Source organism: Antechinus flavipes, chromosome 2, assembly GCF_016432865.1.
Source record: "Antechinus flavipes isolate AdamAnt ecotype Samford, QLD, Australia chromosome 2, AdamAnt_v2, whole genome shotgun sequence".
Lineage (NCBI taxonomy): Eukaryota > Metazoa > Chordata > Mammalia > Dasyuromorphia > Dasyuridae > Antechinus > Antechinus flavipes.
The window spans coordinates 620,642,779-620,656,347 of record NC_067399.1 but is presented as its reverse complement, the minus strand read 5'-3'; the positions used below and the strand labels follow the sequence as shown (position 1 = coordinate 620,656,347).

Here is a 13,569-nt window from a genome sequence, read left to right as displayed (position 1 = left end):
CCAAGAGATTTGGGAAGTGATGATAATGTCATGTTCAGCCCTAACTGGACATAGCTGTTTCAGAGGCAAAGGGAATCAAACTCCTTTCATTTTCAACTCTTAGACACCCTATATTGATCCACATGATAAGACTTCACAATATTACTGCTGCTTATGCTGTCTCCTCAATTCAGCATCATTTAGATACTGCAGGTAGGCTAGGGTAGGTCAAATCAAGTCAAGAAGCATTTATATCACCAAAGAGTTAGTAAAGCTATTATTATTTCCTTGCAAGATTCTGTCCTGGGACCTTCTCACCCAGAACATCCCTCTACTACCTTCTCACATTGGTGAATTTCCTTTGGGGCCTCCATTTTGGGGATGGGACCAGGCCAGTCATGCTTTATTCTGAGCTATGCTATTGGTTCACTGGGCTTATCCCCTTCTCAAAACTTCCCTGCTCTTTTTAGTTCTCCCTTTGTAGTCTGTCTTACCCCATCAAAGTTTTCTTGAGTTTTATTTTTATTTAAATTTATATTCCCAGGATTCAGCATAGTGCCTGGCCCATGGTAATCACCAAATAAACACTTATTGCTTTGTTGTTTTTCCTCCTCCAGTAATACTGGAAGCCTTTGGGATAGACCATGGTATCTTGAATATAAACTACACTGTCTTCTATAGGTGGGGATGGGTGTCCGCCATGTTTCTTTCGTTTTCTGATACAGAAGACAAATGTCCCCTTTCTCTACAGGCAGAGATATGCAGCGGTTCTGTAACTACAGCTATATACTTTGGGAATGAGGCAGCTTTCATCATCCTCGTGCCTTCTCAGATCAAAACACCCTTTATGAGCCATCATTTCTCCATACAGGTAATCTCTCCTCTTTTAGAATGGAAACTTCTTGAGGGCAAGGGTTATCTTGTGTCTTTGTTTTTGTAATCTCAGCATTTAGCGCAGCATCTAACACAAAAGTGCTCAATAAGTATGTTTTTATTAATTCATCTTTAGGCTATGTGGTACTGATGGTGAGCATGTCAATTATCCAGTCTTCTGAATGACTTTGCTCCCATGCCTTGTGGAAACACAAGAGACAGTGAATTATTTTTCTCGCTTATGAGCTCCTTGAGGGAAAGGACTTTATATCACTACTACTTTACACAGTCAATACAGTTACTACACAGTCATATACAGCTAATATTTTAAAATTAGAATTGTCATCCATCAGAATCTGAATAAGAAGGTGTTTGATTTGATTCTTTAGCTGCAAGTTACTGATCTACTAGGGAAGAAATAGCTTTGGATCAAAGACAAAGCTGCTGTTTTTTTAATGGCTGAGGAAAGAATAAGCTAGCATGATAGAGTGTCAAGTATATCAATGACTAATGAGAGAACTATAAATACAGCAATCCAGTTCACAATAGATATAGGATGGTTGTGAAGTCAGAAAACCTGGATTAGGGGCCTACATTTATCTCTTACTGTATGACCTGTTAAGTAATTTAATCTTTCTGTAAAATGAGGGTCTTGGACTAGGTAATCTCTAATGCCTTTTTCCATCCTAAAAATGTGATCCATGATTAAATATACAAACTGTGGGACCTGTGGGACCCTTCTGAGACTCACTTTCCTCATCTGTAAAATTAAATACTTAGGATTACATGACTTCCAAGGCCTCCTCCAGCTCTAAATCCTACAAGCCCTGTAAATGGAGTTTCTAAGGAAAAGTGTCCATGTCTCAGTCTCCCTTCCACATTCGTGTACCCAACCCATGTCCTACAATGACCTCACCTTGATGGGAGTGTACCATTTTCTCTGTGAAGGAAGTTCTTTCCTGCTGTGCTTCTTTGGTTTAGGCTCCCACGGCTCAAATTCTTGTTCTGGTAATTTGATGACAGCATTTTTGGGCTTTTCCAGTTTGGCCCCTTCCTCTGTTGAGCCTTTGTCTCCCCATCTCACCTGAGCACAAGGACAAAAAAAGAAAAAGCATGTCTGAAAATGTTGCCAATTTAAGTTCTTTTTCACACAGTTGTTCACAATCTACTTAAGGATTTTCTCTTCCCCACCCCCTTTGACTGGAAACTTGAGGAACTATTTGTTTGAGTCCTTTGAACTTTGCTAAATCAATTTTCAAATGGATCAAATAGACTTAGGGTTTTTCCTTTCCCTTTTTCAGTCTGAGTGAGGACAGGCCTGATGTATCTATGACTCAATATTTCCTTATTTGTCCATGTGTTGGTCCAGTGGTTTGAAATCCAAGACATTCCCTAACCTGATGACATCATCTTTATACACTTTCTCACGAGGCAGGTCTTGGAATTGAATAAATGTGAACCAGTCCCAAATGTTTAGAAATTCCAGGCAGTCTGCTAGAGGTCCTTTTGACTTCACAGAAGGAATCACTCTTGGTGAAAATGGGCAAGTCTGGAAACTAGATCCTGAGCTACCTTTTTGACACCATAAATTAATGATACTGAGTTCCTAAAAAAATCATTCTACTTTTCTCCCCTACTTCTCAGGCCCAAATTAATGACATCAAAGATCCAGCACAATTCATAAAATCAGTAAACAAGACAAATCTTATCTCTCTCATATAAGTTCTGCCTTTCATTTCCTCTGGTCAAGGTCATTAATGATTATTCAAAAGGTAGTAAATTCTTCTTACCTCCATTCTTTTAATCCCTCCAACTCCTCGGCCACCATAATAAGAGGCATCCACTGTTGGCCACTTTTTTTTGGGCAATCCATCTTCTTCATCTGAGTCCTAGTCAAGTCACCAAGAATTTATTAGGTGCTTAAACAAGTGCCAGGAACTGTGCTAAAGCACTTAGGACACAAATAAAGGTAAAAATACAAGGAGCTCACAGTTCAATGACAACATGCAAACAGCGATGTATGGACAAGATATATACAGAATAAAGGGGAATTAGATCTATAGATTTGTCAGAGATTTGCCAGGTGATGCAAACTATCTTGGATAACGCCAAGTCCCATAGCGTCTCCAGATTGGTTGGCCCCGGCATGGTGTATTTACATGTTAACGGCAAATAAAACCCTATTGTTTTCACAGCTGCAGTTCTTCCCTGAGAAGCCTGCAAGCATCATGGTGTCCCTTCTTCGTCTCTCTCCAGGCCACCTTTATTTATATCAACTCTGTATAAAAGATTCATGAGCACAGTTTGCTTGGGAGGGCACAGACGGCCACACCGTGGGAAGGAATTGTGCAGGAGACAGGCTACTGCCTTGTAGCAGAACAAGTGAGACGGCAGCTCCCTCAATGAAATCATTGATTAGCTATGAGAGTGAGGGACAGGGACACTCAATCATGGTGATGCTCTTGGGGCCACTGTGAGCAGTCATTCTAACAGCAGGACATCGCTTATTGAACTTTCAAAGTCCTTATTTAATTCAGTAAGCAGTTTAGACATTGCCTGAAATAGGCAACCCAAAAATGAGTAATTTGATGGGAAAGGCACAGGATTTGGTTGGTTTGTGAAGTGGATGGGAAGTATCAGGATAGTTGTCTTCAATTCTAAACATTATCTGTTGCTTTTGCCCTTTTGCTTCTTCTAAGACTAACTTGTTCTTTTGTCCAGAAATTAAAATAAAAACAAAACTAAAGGGAATCACTTTTCCTGAATGCTGCAAAAATTAGAGTTATCACTACTTACTGCTGGTGGGGGTGGAGGTGGGGGTGGTTCCTTAATCACCTGGAATCATACAAAAGTAGAGTTTTAAAGTGCTGTGGAAGGCAGAAAGCAAACAACCATTTCTCTGGACCTATTTATTGTCATTAAAGAAAATATTTCCCATTTATCAGTTCTGGGGTATACGACTTCCTTAACTGCTAGACACTGCAAAAGAGTGAAAATAAATTGTGGAAACAAATACTATCCTCATTGTTAGCTTGGAGAAGACAGACACACTTCCCTCTTTATGCTGCCTCCACTGTGGCCACCATCCCTTTTTGTTTTTGTTAATCAGTCATTCAGTTGTGTCTGACCCTGATCTTTCCCTTTTATCCCCAACAAAAACCGAAGGATCCCAGGTTCTGATAAGGGAGAGTTTGTCTCATTTTTGCCTAGGACTAGGCTTCCATAACCCTTTCTGGCCATCTCTACACCACATACTTCACCCCAGTCTTTCCAGCTCCTCAGTAGGTATTTTCTCTTCTGATAAGAATGTAAACTCATTGAGGGCAAGAATTTTCTTGTTTATCACTTGCATCTCAAATACTTATCACATAGCCTGGAACAGAGAAAGCACTCCATAGATGTTCTCTCTCTCTCCCTTTTTTCCTCCCTCCTTCCTCCTTCTACTCCTCCTTTTCCTATTCTCTCTCTTTCTCTCTCTCTCTCTTCCCTCTTTTTCCCTTATCTCCCTCCTTTCTTCCCTTCCTCTCTTTCTCCCTCCCTTCCTCTCTTCTTCCTTTTTTCCCTCCTTCTCTCCTCTTCTCTCTTTTTTTCCTCTCCCTCTCTCTCTTTCTCCCTCTTTCTCTCTTTCTCTCCTTCCTCCCCTGTTTCTATCTCTCCTAGGTCTTCTTGAATTTGGAACCATGCTGTTACCATTGTCTTATCCTGGAATTTGTCATGGCACCTGGGACCTTTTTATCCTGGAATATCCAATCAGCCCTATAACTTTCTCAATCTGAAATATCTCTTTGAAAGGTCTATTCTCTTTTCCCATTGGTGAGTTCCTCCTGGATCTTCCTTCCTTTTCTAGATAGATTTCTGGATTTATAATCCTGTGAACAGCATATTTATCTCTACCTCCTCTCTCTTTTAACTTTCTATTGTCTGTTTTTTCCCCCCATATTAGAATGTAAACTTTCTGGAGGGCAGGTACTTTCAGTTGATTTTTGTATCTCAAATTATTATAGAAAAAATCTTAATAAATGCTTATTTCTTTCCTTTGTTTTCCTTTTCTCCCTCCCTTCTTCCCTCTGTCCCTCCTTCCCTCTTTCCCTCCCTTCCTCTCTCTTTCCCTTCCTTCCTCCCTCCTTCCCTCCCTCCCTTCCTTCCGGCTAATTTTCTATGCAGAAATCACAAACTTGCAAACAGATTGAATTTTTAAAAATTAAATCAGTAAATTGGAACTCAGAATAAATTTTCCCAGATAAATAACACTGTAAATGTTGCTTAGATTTTTAGGCTAGCTCCCAACTCATCATATATATTTACAATGCAAACTATAGAAAATATTGTTAATAACCCATATAATATAATAGTACTTTAAGCTTTGTAAAATGCTTTCCTTACAACAACTCTGAGAAGGAGTTAGTACAAGTAGTTTTATTATCATCGTACAGATGAGGAAATGGTTTTAGTAACTGGTGCAAGGACCCCTAGCTAGCAAGCACTGGGGCTAAGCTTTAAGCTGCCATCTCTTGAGTTTTACTTCTGTTTAACAACAAGAATAACAACAAAATTCAACCCTGCGTAGGGAAAGACTTTTTTTTTTTTAAAGATACTCTCCATTAAGTTTATATATGTGGGTTGTAAGCTATTTTGCTCAGAAATTTCCTTGCTTCATCAATGTAGAAAAGAGACAGAATTTTGTCTTCTAGAAAAATAATGGATGTAACCCCTCCTCCCCAGTATGTGTGATTCTATCTACAAATATATCTATATTCTTTCTCACGTAGCATTCAGGCAACATTGCTTTCTCCAAGATTGTTTCAAACATGGATTATTAGTTATTTTACAGGTAAAACAGACTATTGCGGGCTGGCCTAGGAATCTATTCACCATTTATGAGCCTTTTCTACTTTAGGGAAGATAATGAGAAATGTTAGGGGTATGTCTCATCAATTCTTCACTATTAACCTCATGTATCTGCCCTCATCCCTGAGGGAACTGGGAGCACTGCCTGGGAAAGGAAGAAGAGGGAGGAGGGAGATTTGGAACAGCAGAAACCCTAGGTTCTCGCCCATCACTCACCCTGCAAGCCTGTGTCCCTCTGTGTATCTAAGGTGTCCAACGAGTACTTACCACTGTGCAGCAAAGAGGCCAGAACCACCAGAGAAGGGCCAGGGCCAGTAACAGAAACAGGATCAACAGAGCAACAAAGAGAATTGTTCCACTGAGCTGCAAACAAAGGAAACGTCCAATCACTTCCCTAATTGTCAGACGGTCCAATTCAAAAGACAGCACAGAACGAGATCAAAGGCACAACAGACAGAGCGATGGGTCAGCTCTGCTCTGCTAATATCACTGCTCATCAATAGGATGTCAGGGATAACCAAAATTTCCCCTAATTGAAAGGGATATGAGGAATTCCTCATTAATAAACAGCTCAACAACACTTGGTTGATCACTAAAATAATCTGTTTTATTATATCATAAAAATGATCTGTTTTATTATAATATCATCCCAGGAGCAACTATACTATACAGTCACTGACTCACAGTTTATTTAGTTTAGTCATCCTAAACCTGATTCCTTCACCCCCATGGAATCCCAGAATCAGGTGATTAAAATATTTAGGAGATTCAGGCTTATGAGGACACCTTAAGTTAGTTCATGGAGATTTTTTGAGGACTGAAATAGCATTTAGTGGGTTACTGACACAGTGAGAGAAAGAATGGCTAACAGTTCTAGTGTTTTAGAGTTAATGAGGCAATATGTCTCAACAACCCTCTAGGATATATAACTTCATTTTACAAACAAGGAAACAAAGATCTAGTGTACCTCTAGAGGTACAATGACAGAGATCATCCAGCTATTAAACTCAGGTCTCTTGTTTCCATATTCAGTATTAGAGGCTAAGTGACTTGCCAAGGTCACACAATTAGCATCTGAGGCAGGTTTTGAACCAAGACCTCCTGGATGCCAACTCCAGTGTCCTATTTACTGAATTATGCTGCCTCTCATCAATTTATGATTTCAGTTGAGAGGGATCTTGCAAGTCATTTAACCTAATTTTCCATTCCCCCTCTATTTATGGTAAACATTTATGTGATATCTAAGTATTAACATTCAAGAACTGAAAAAATAGAAAAATAGGATTAAGGAAAGGAGAGAGGAAAATCCACACATGATGGAGAGATTAAGCAGATTCTGAATCTGCAAGTCAGCAGAGAATGTGGGAGAGGAATTACAAGATTCACTTTATTTCAAATTAAAACAAAGAGAGAAAGGGAGAAATCAGTTAGTTGGAGTCACATTAAGAAAAGTGCAAAATAATTTGTAAAAAAGCTTTGGAAAGCTAATTTTGCTGATGGGCTGGGATGTGCAGGGACAAGTGATCATAGAGTCATACCCACATACTTTCCCTTAGATGGAGACAATTAAGTAAATAGTAGTTAAGACTGTGCAAGTTGGTACCAGAATCAAGAAAAAAGCTAATTGAGCAGACATACTACTCTCTCCTCAGGCATTCCTCTTCTTCCTGTCCAAATTTTCCATATACTGAAAGCACATATAATTCTGATTCTAAGTATTTGCAGAAAGGGTTGAATGTTTTTTTTTTTTTTTTTTTTTTTACCAGCTGGCACTTGAGAGATGTCCTTTCAGATATCGTATTAATGGAAGAACGAATATGAAAGGGAGTTATAATCTCGATTTGTAGATTGTGAATCTGAGGGGGTAGGAAAATGAGCTTTAAAGGAAGGGAAAGAGAGGAAACTTACTGCAGCAGTCATGAGAGAGCCAGGTGAGAGCTAAAGCTGGGGAGCCAAAGAGAAGAAAACAGGAGAAGAAAAGGTAACTGGAGATATCTGCAAAATGAGAAGGAATGGGCTTAATGCAACAAGATTCAACAGGCTTGGAACACACCTGGCTTCACATGAGCCCCCTGGTCTGATCCTCTTATTGAGTGAGCTGAAGTGCTGATGACAGCTGAGCATTAGGGATGTACATACAACCAAGGTACCAAGTGGGTAGGGCCAATACCCTCAATTCCACTCCCCTGGGTCATACTGCTCTACACTTTTATCTCTCTAGGTTCCTGTCACTCATACTCCAAGAAGAAGCCATATATCAGTAGTCCTTCCTAGTTGAGAGTAATTGTAAGTTCCCTCGTGCTAATGGCTGCATGACTCTTGGTTCCACTTATCTCTCTTACATTTAATAACATTCATCCCTATTATGAATCTGATGGAAAATCATCATAATTTGAACACAAATGACCTGGAGTCATTAAAAAAATTCCTGTATGTCAATTATTTTTTGGGGGGAGACAATCAGGATTAAATGACTTGCCTAAAGTCATACAACTACTAAGTATTTCAGGCCAGATTTTAACTCAGTTCTCCTGACTCTAGGACTGGCATTCTATATACTGTGCTACCCAGATGCCCCATGGCAAAGCACTCTTGCAATTGAAAGCAGCTTAATTCAAATGCCAAAATATTTCCCCTTTTGTCACCTGCCCTCATGCCATCTTTATTTCTTCTAGAATAGCACTTTTCAGGATGGAGAGATGGAAAGAATGTGATTCTCTCAGGTAAAATGATTTTCAAACATTTATTCAATGAAAAGAGCTTCTAGTAGATGTAGCAATTTGATAGAAGGAGGCTTGTGGCTTTAACCACAGGATTCCTTCTAAAGATAATACCTTGGGACACTGTCCTAGCCTAAGAGGGAAGGTGAGCCACATATCAGAAAGCATGTTGCAAGAGCTTGTCCTCCTGTTTGCTGGCCTCCCTAATGATTGCTATAAGATTATCAATTATCAATTTAAAGTCACCATATGAAAAAAAGAAAAGGGATTAGACTTAGGGTCATAAATGCTAGAGCTGTAAGGGATCTCAGAGGTGAGATTCCATCCCTTGTTTTCTGATTGAGGTAATGGATATCTTGTCAAGGTCGCAAAGATAATAAACGGCAGAAACAGAATTTGAACACAAGTCCCAAGACTGTAAATCTTATGTTGCTTCTGTTTTTTATTTTGTTTTGTTTTAGCTAAGTCTTAGTTTTTATAATGGGGATAACCCTTCACTTCTTTCTTCTAGCTGGAAAGTAATATTTAACACTTCTACAATAAGAAACATCTAAAAAGAAAATTTCTGGATTGATTCACTCTGGCCCACAGGATCATATCCTCCATACTTACACATTTGGTGCTGGTGATACTGACTGAGCTGGAGATGAAGGTGAGTCCTTTGTTCATGCTGACTTGGAGAAAAACCACCCTAGAACACACAGAGAGATAGTCAGTGTAAGAGGTGGTATTCTGCATGTTCCTATGGTTCCCATGAGACCACTCTTGCCAGGATATTAAATCCAGTCTTGTTAAAGGCTAAACTGTGGCTGCAGCTGTTCTCCTGGGTGCTGGGTTTACCACAAGTCAGCTGACTAGACAGAACTAGAGCACATCATCATCATTATTATTATTAATTTATAAACCAGATTTTGCTACCCGTGGGTAGACCACACCTAAACATGGGAAAGTAGACATCAGAGGAAGGGTATTTTTCACAGACAAACCTACCGAGACATTACCCTTGCCTCCCTGTATCTGCTTCCTTCTCTAGGGCACTGATTAGGACTATTTCATATTTCAGAAGAACTATTCCATATATCATATGTTCAAACTAATGTTCGGTTTGAAACCCAGCATGTAAAAGTGGAGAAAGTGCCATTCTTAGTCAGGAAGATCTGAATTTAAGTTCTGGCTCACACACTGGCTACCTGACCATGACATCTCAATGATCCTAAGACTATAGGACACAGAGGAGTTGTTGACCTGCATTAGTGGAGAATAGTAGGAATAGATCAAAGTGTGGATTTAAAAAATAAACAAACAAAAATTCCATCTGCTTATGCAGGATTACACCAAACCAGTGGTGGTACAAAAGCATGCAAGTGTTTACTTCTATGATATAGAAGAACATGGAGGGAGAACAAAACAAAATTCAATGTTTTTTCTAGACTCATCTTCTAGAGGTATTTTAAAGACTAATAAAATAGTCGTTGGGTTTCTTAGGAGACTTAGGCAAATTGAGAACATTATTCACAGTGGAGTAATTGTTAGTTCTTTATTCTAAATTCTATGTACCTAAGTATAGCCAAGATTAGCCTTGCTGTTTCTATGCACTGGACAAATTAAAACTTGACAAAGATTTATTAAGTATCTACTGTGTACAGATCTCTGAGGAATCAGATGGAATCTCTGCCTTCCAGGAGCAAACAATATAGTATGGAAGAAAAGACAGCTATATGAAGAACTGTCCCACAGCAGGCAAATATAAAGGAAACATCTGCCCAAAATTCTATAAGAAATTCAAGGAGGGAGCCCTCACTTCTGGCAGGGGAATCTGGAAAAGTTTCAAGAAGAAAGTGGTATTTGAACTGATAAATTGAGTCAGTACTTAACTAATTTTCATTTTTGACAGAAAGAGGTTGGGGTTAAGTATGGAGAATGGAGATGCCCAAAAAATGACCCTAGGAAGGGCAGAAAAGAATGGGACAGTAAGTAGAGCAGTTGGGACTTACACTGGGCAAAGGGAAATCATGCAAAACAAGGTTAAGAAGGTTCTATTGCCACTTACTGTCCAATCTCATCCAGCTTTGGTGCAGGACAAAATAAGTAGGTATCTTGCACAACCGTTGGTTTCTCATCTAAAACAAAACCACAAAAAAGAAAAAAAATTATGAGAAGTCTGCTTAGGATATCATTAGGGAGGGCAGCACAGGTGAAAAGTCAAAGTAGAGGATTTGGTGTCTCATTCTGTTCCTAGAATGCTAATAGGTTCATTGGATAAATTATACATATGAAGTTATGCAAAAAGTATTTCTACATTTGCTATATTACAAAAATAAAAGGAAAAATGTTTTAATCTGTACTACAAATCTATCAATTTTCTATCTGGAGATGGATAGCATTTTACATCATCAAGTCTTTGTAGCTGTCCTGGATCACTGTATTGATCAGAGTAATTAAGTCATTCACTATTAATCATTATATAATATTGCTGTTACTATGTACATTGTTCTATTGGTTCTGCTTTTTTTTACTTTGCATCAGTGCATATACGTTCTTCCCAGGATTTTCTGAAACCACCCCCTTCATTATTTCGTACATGACTACTTGTTCAACCACTACTCAATTGATGGGTATCCCATAAATTTCCAATATTTTACCACCACAAAAAATATAGATATTTTCATAAATGTGTGTTATTGCCCTTTTTCTTTAATGTCTTTGGGATATATACCTAGATATAGTATTGCTGGATCAGTTTACAACACCACCAATACTGCCTCAGTATTCCTATCTTCTCACATTTGTAGTTTTCCTTTTTTGTCATCTTTGCCAATCTGATGGGTGTGAGGTGGTACCCTGGGAGTTATTTTAATTTGTATCTAATTATTAATGATTTAGACCATTTTTATATGATTATCTTTTATAGCTTTAATTTCCTGTTCTGAAAGCTGATTATGTATTCTTTGATCATTTAGCATTTACCTTTTTTTATTAAAAAGTTTTATTGATATGTTTCATTTGTACATTATCAACATTTATTTCCACCCTAGGAAAGCTCTCTTTTAATAAATGAAAACAATTAAAAAGAAACTAACAATGTAGGGACTCATTTGAAAGTTCATGCAATGTTCCATACCTATAGCCCCTGTTTCTTCTTTTTTTAAGTATTTTTTAAATGAACAGGAATCTATTTTCTTTTTCACCCAGATCCCATTGAAAAAATACAAAAAGAAAAACATATTCCTTGTAACAAATATTAATAGTCCAGAAAAACAAATTCCCTCATTGTCTATGTTCAAACTGTCTCATTCTGCACCCTAAATCCATCACCTTTCTGTCAGGAGGGGTTTCATCATTAGTCTTCTAGAGTCATGGTTGATCAGATTTCTTACAGCCTTCAAAGTGATTTGTTTTTATAGTGTTGTTCTTGTATAAATAGTTCTCCTGGTTCTACCAGTATTATTCTACATCCATTTGGAAAAGTTCAGAATTCTACATTTCTATAATATGGGGACTATAGAAGGTCCTCCTTCTAGTAAATATAAAGTCAGACTGGCATACTGGCAAGAATGCTTGGTTTACAGTCAGAAGCTCAGTTTGAATTCTGACTACCAGAAGCCAGTCTGAAAATTAGGGCATTTGACTAGATGGTCCTTTCCTATGGTAGTTCTATGATACTCATAAATACTGCTCTTAGTTTGCCTTTGGGGGCCAAGAGGAGCAAAAGCCTCCCTCTGGATGCAGCCCTTCAAATCCATGAATAAAGCTATCCTATCCTTCCTTGGGCTTCTCTTCCTAGGGTAAACAATTCCATTTCCTCAAGGCAATCTACATATGGCATAATCTCGAGACCCTTTGCCAACCTGGATACTTTCCTTTAGATATTATAGAGCTTAAAAGTGTCTTTGCTATTTTTAATAACTAATATTTTAAGAATTAGTACTAAATTCTTTCCTTCAGAACCAGAAAAGAAGCATGATATTCTTAGACGGTGATGCATTTGACTCCTTCTAAAATGCAAGATATAAAATAATAAAAATAACTACCATTAATGTAGCAATTTTATGAGCTGCAACATATTTTAAAAATATCATTGCATTTTATCCTCATAACCACATTGGGAACTAATTGTGATTATACCCATTTTACAGGTGAGGAAACTGAGGATGAGTGATCTGCCCAAGTCTTCTTGACCTGGCTATCCTGGCAACTGAATATTTCAAAGAAAATAATTACAAAGTACTCTAAATCATTGGCTGACAGTGAACAGAATCAGGAAACCTAGAATCAGGGTCCACTCTATCTCTTATAACTCCCTATGCCTCAAGATCCATATTAGTTCTAAATCTGTGATTCCGAGGAATATGCCCTAGTGGTGAAGGCAAATAGTATTGCTTTCTGAGAAACAGGAATATTTTTTAAACTAAAAATCATTTAAATTTTTTTAAACTCAAGGCCATAGGTTATTAGGGAAGAGACAAAGAAAAGGGGACAATTCTAGATAATTGAAAGCAATTCTAAAAAAAAAAAAAACTGGTCAGGATGCTATTCTGGACCAAGGTGGTCCCAGTCAATAGAAAGTCTGTGCAGACATTCAGGGAAAGAAGTATGTTGCGAATATGGGGGGATGCTTTTATCCAAACATATCCTGGTAAGTAGGAAATGTACTTGGACAGAAGAATGTGATATAGAAATAGTCCTATGGGAGAAGAGCCTGGCCTGGCAGCCAATCCCTTATCCAGGATAAACACACTTTTCTGGGAAATGTACATATGAAACTGGAATAGACTCAGCCCCCCCCACTGGCAACTCACAATTTATATATATATATATATATATATATATATAAACCTGCCGGAACTGGGAAAAAGAAGTCATGACTCAGGCTGCAGACTTATTTTCTCTTTGTGGTGAAGTCTGAGATGGAGAAAGGGGTCAAAGGGACCATTCTGAATAAGGACACTAAATCAGAAATGAACTTAAAAGTAGAAATGTGTCACAGTTCCCTTGCCAAGTGGGTAAAACTCCTTTTAGGAGCAGGCCCTGCCATGGGACAGAAAAAGCTGTGCGATCGATGCCATCCTTGGCTTCTCGGCTTGGATTCCAGAGCGGCCAATTCATGTTTTTTGCTGTAGTGACTCTTTTGATGAATTCCTGGGAACAG

The 13,569-nt window shown here is 38.4% G+C and overlaps 1 protein-coding gene across 1 annotated transcript in view; it reads right to left on the bottom strand.

The window, feature by feature from the left end:
* ANTXRL (ANTXR like) overlaps positions 1-13,569 on the bottom strand; it is an 89,510-nt gene that overhangs the window by 29,106 nt on the left and 46,835 nt on the right. Inside the window, exons 11-16 of the mRNA XM_051981911.1 lie at positions 10,471-10,540; positions 9,033-9,111; positions 5,968-6,063; positions 3,649-3,687; positions 2,643-2,741; positions 1,769-1,936 (exon numbers count right to left, since the gene is read on the bottom strand). Of these exons, the coding sequence (XP_051837871.1) occupies positions 1,769-1,936; positions 2,643-2,741; positions 3,649-3,687; positions 5,968-6,063; positions 9,033-9,111; positions 10,471-10,540 (551 nt within the window). The remainder of the gene's footprint in view (positions 1-1,768; positions 1,937-2,642; positions 2,742-3,648; positions 3,688-5,967; positions 6,064-9,032; positions 9,112-10,470; positions 10,541-13,569) is intronic.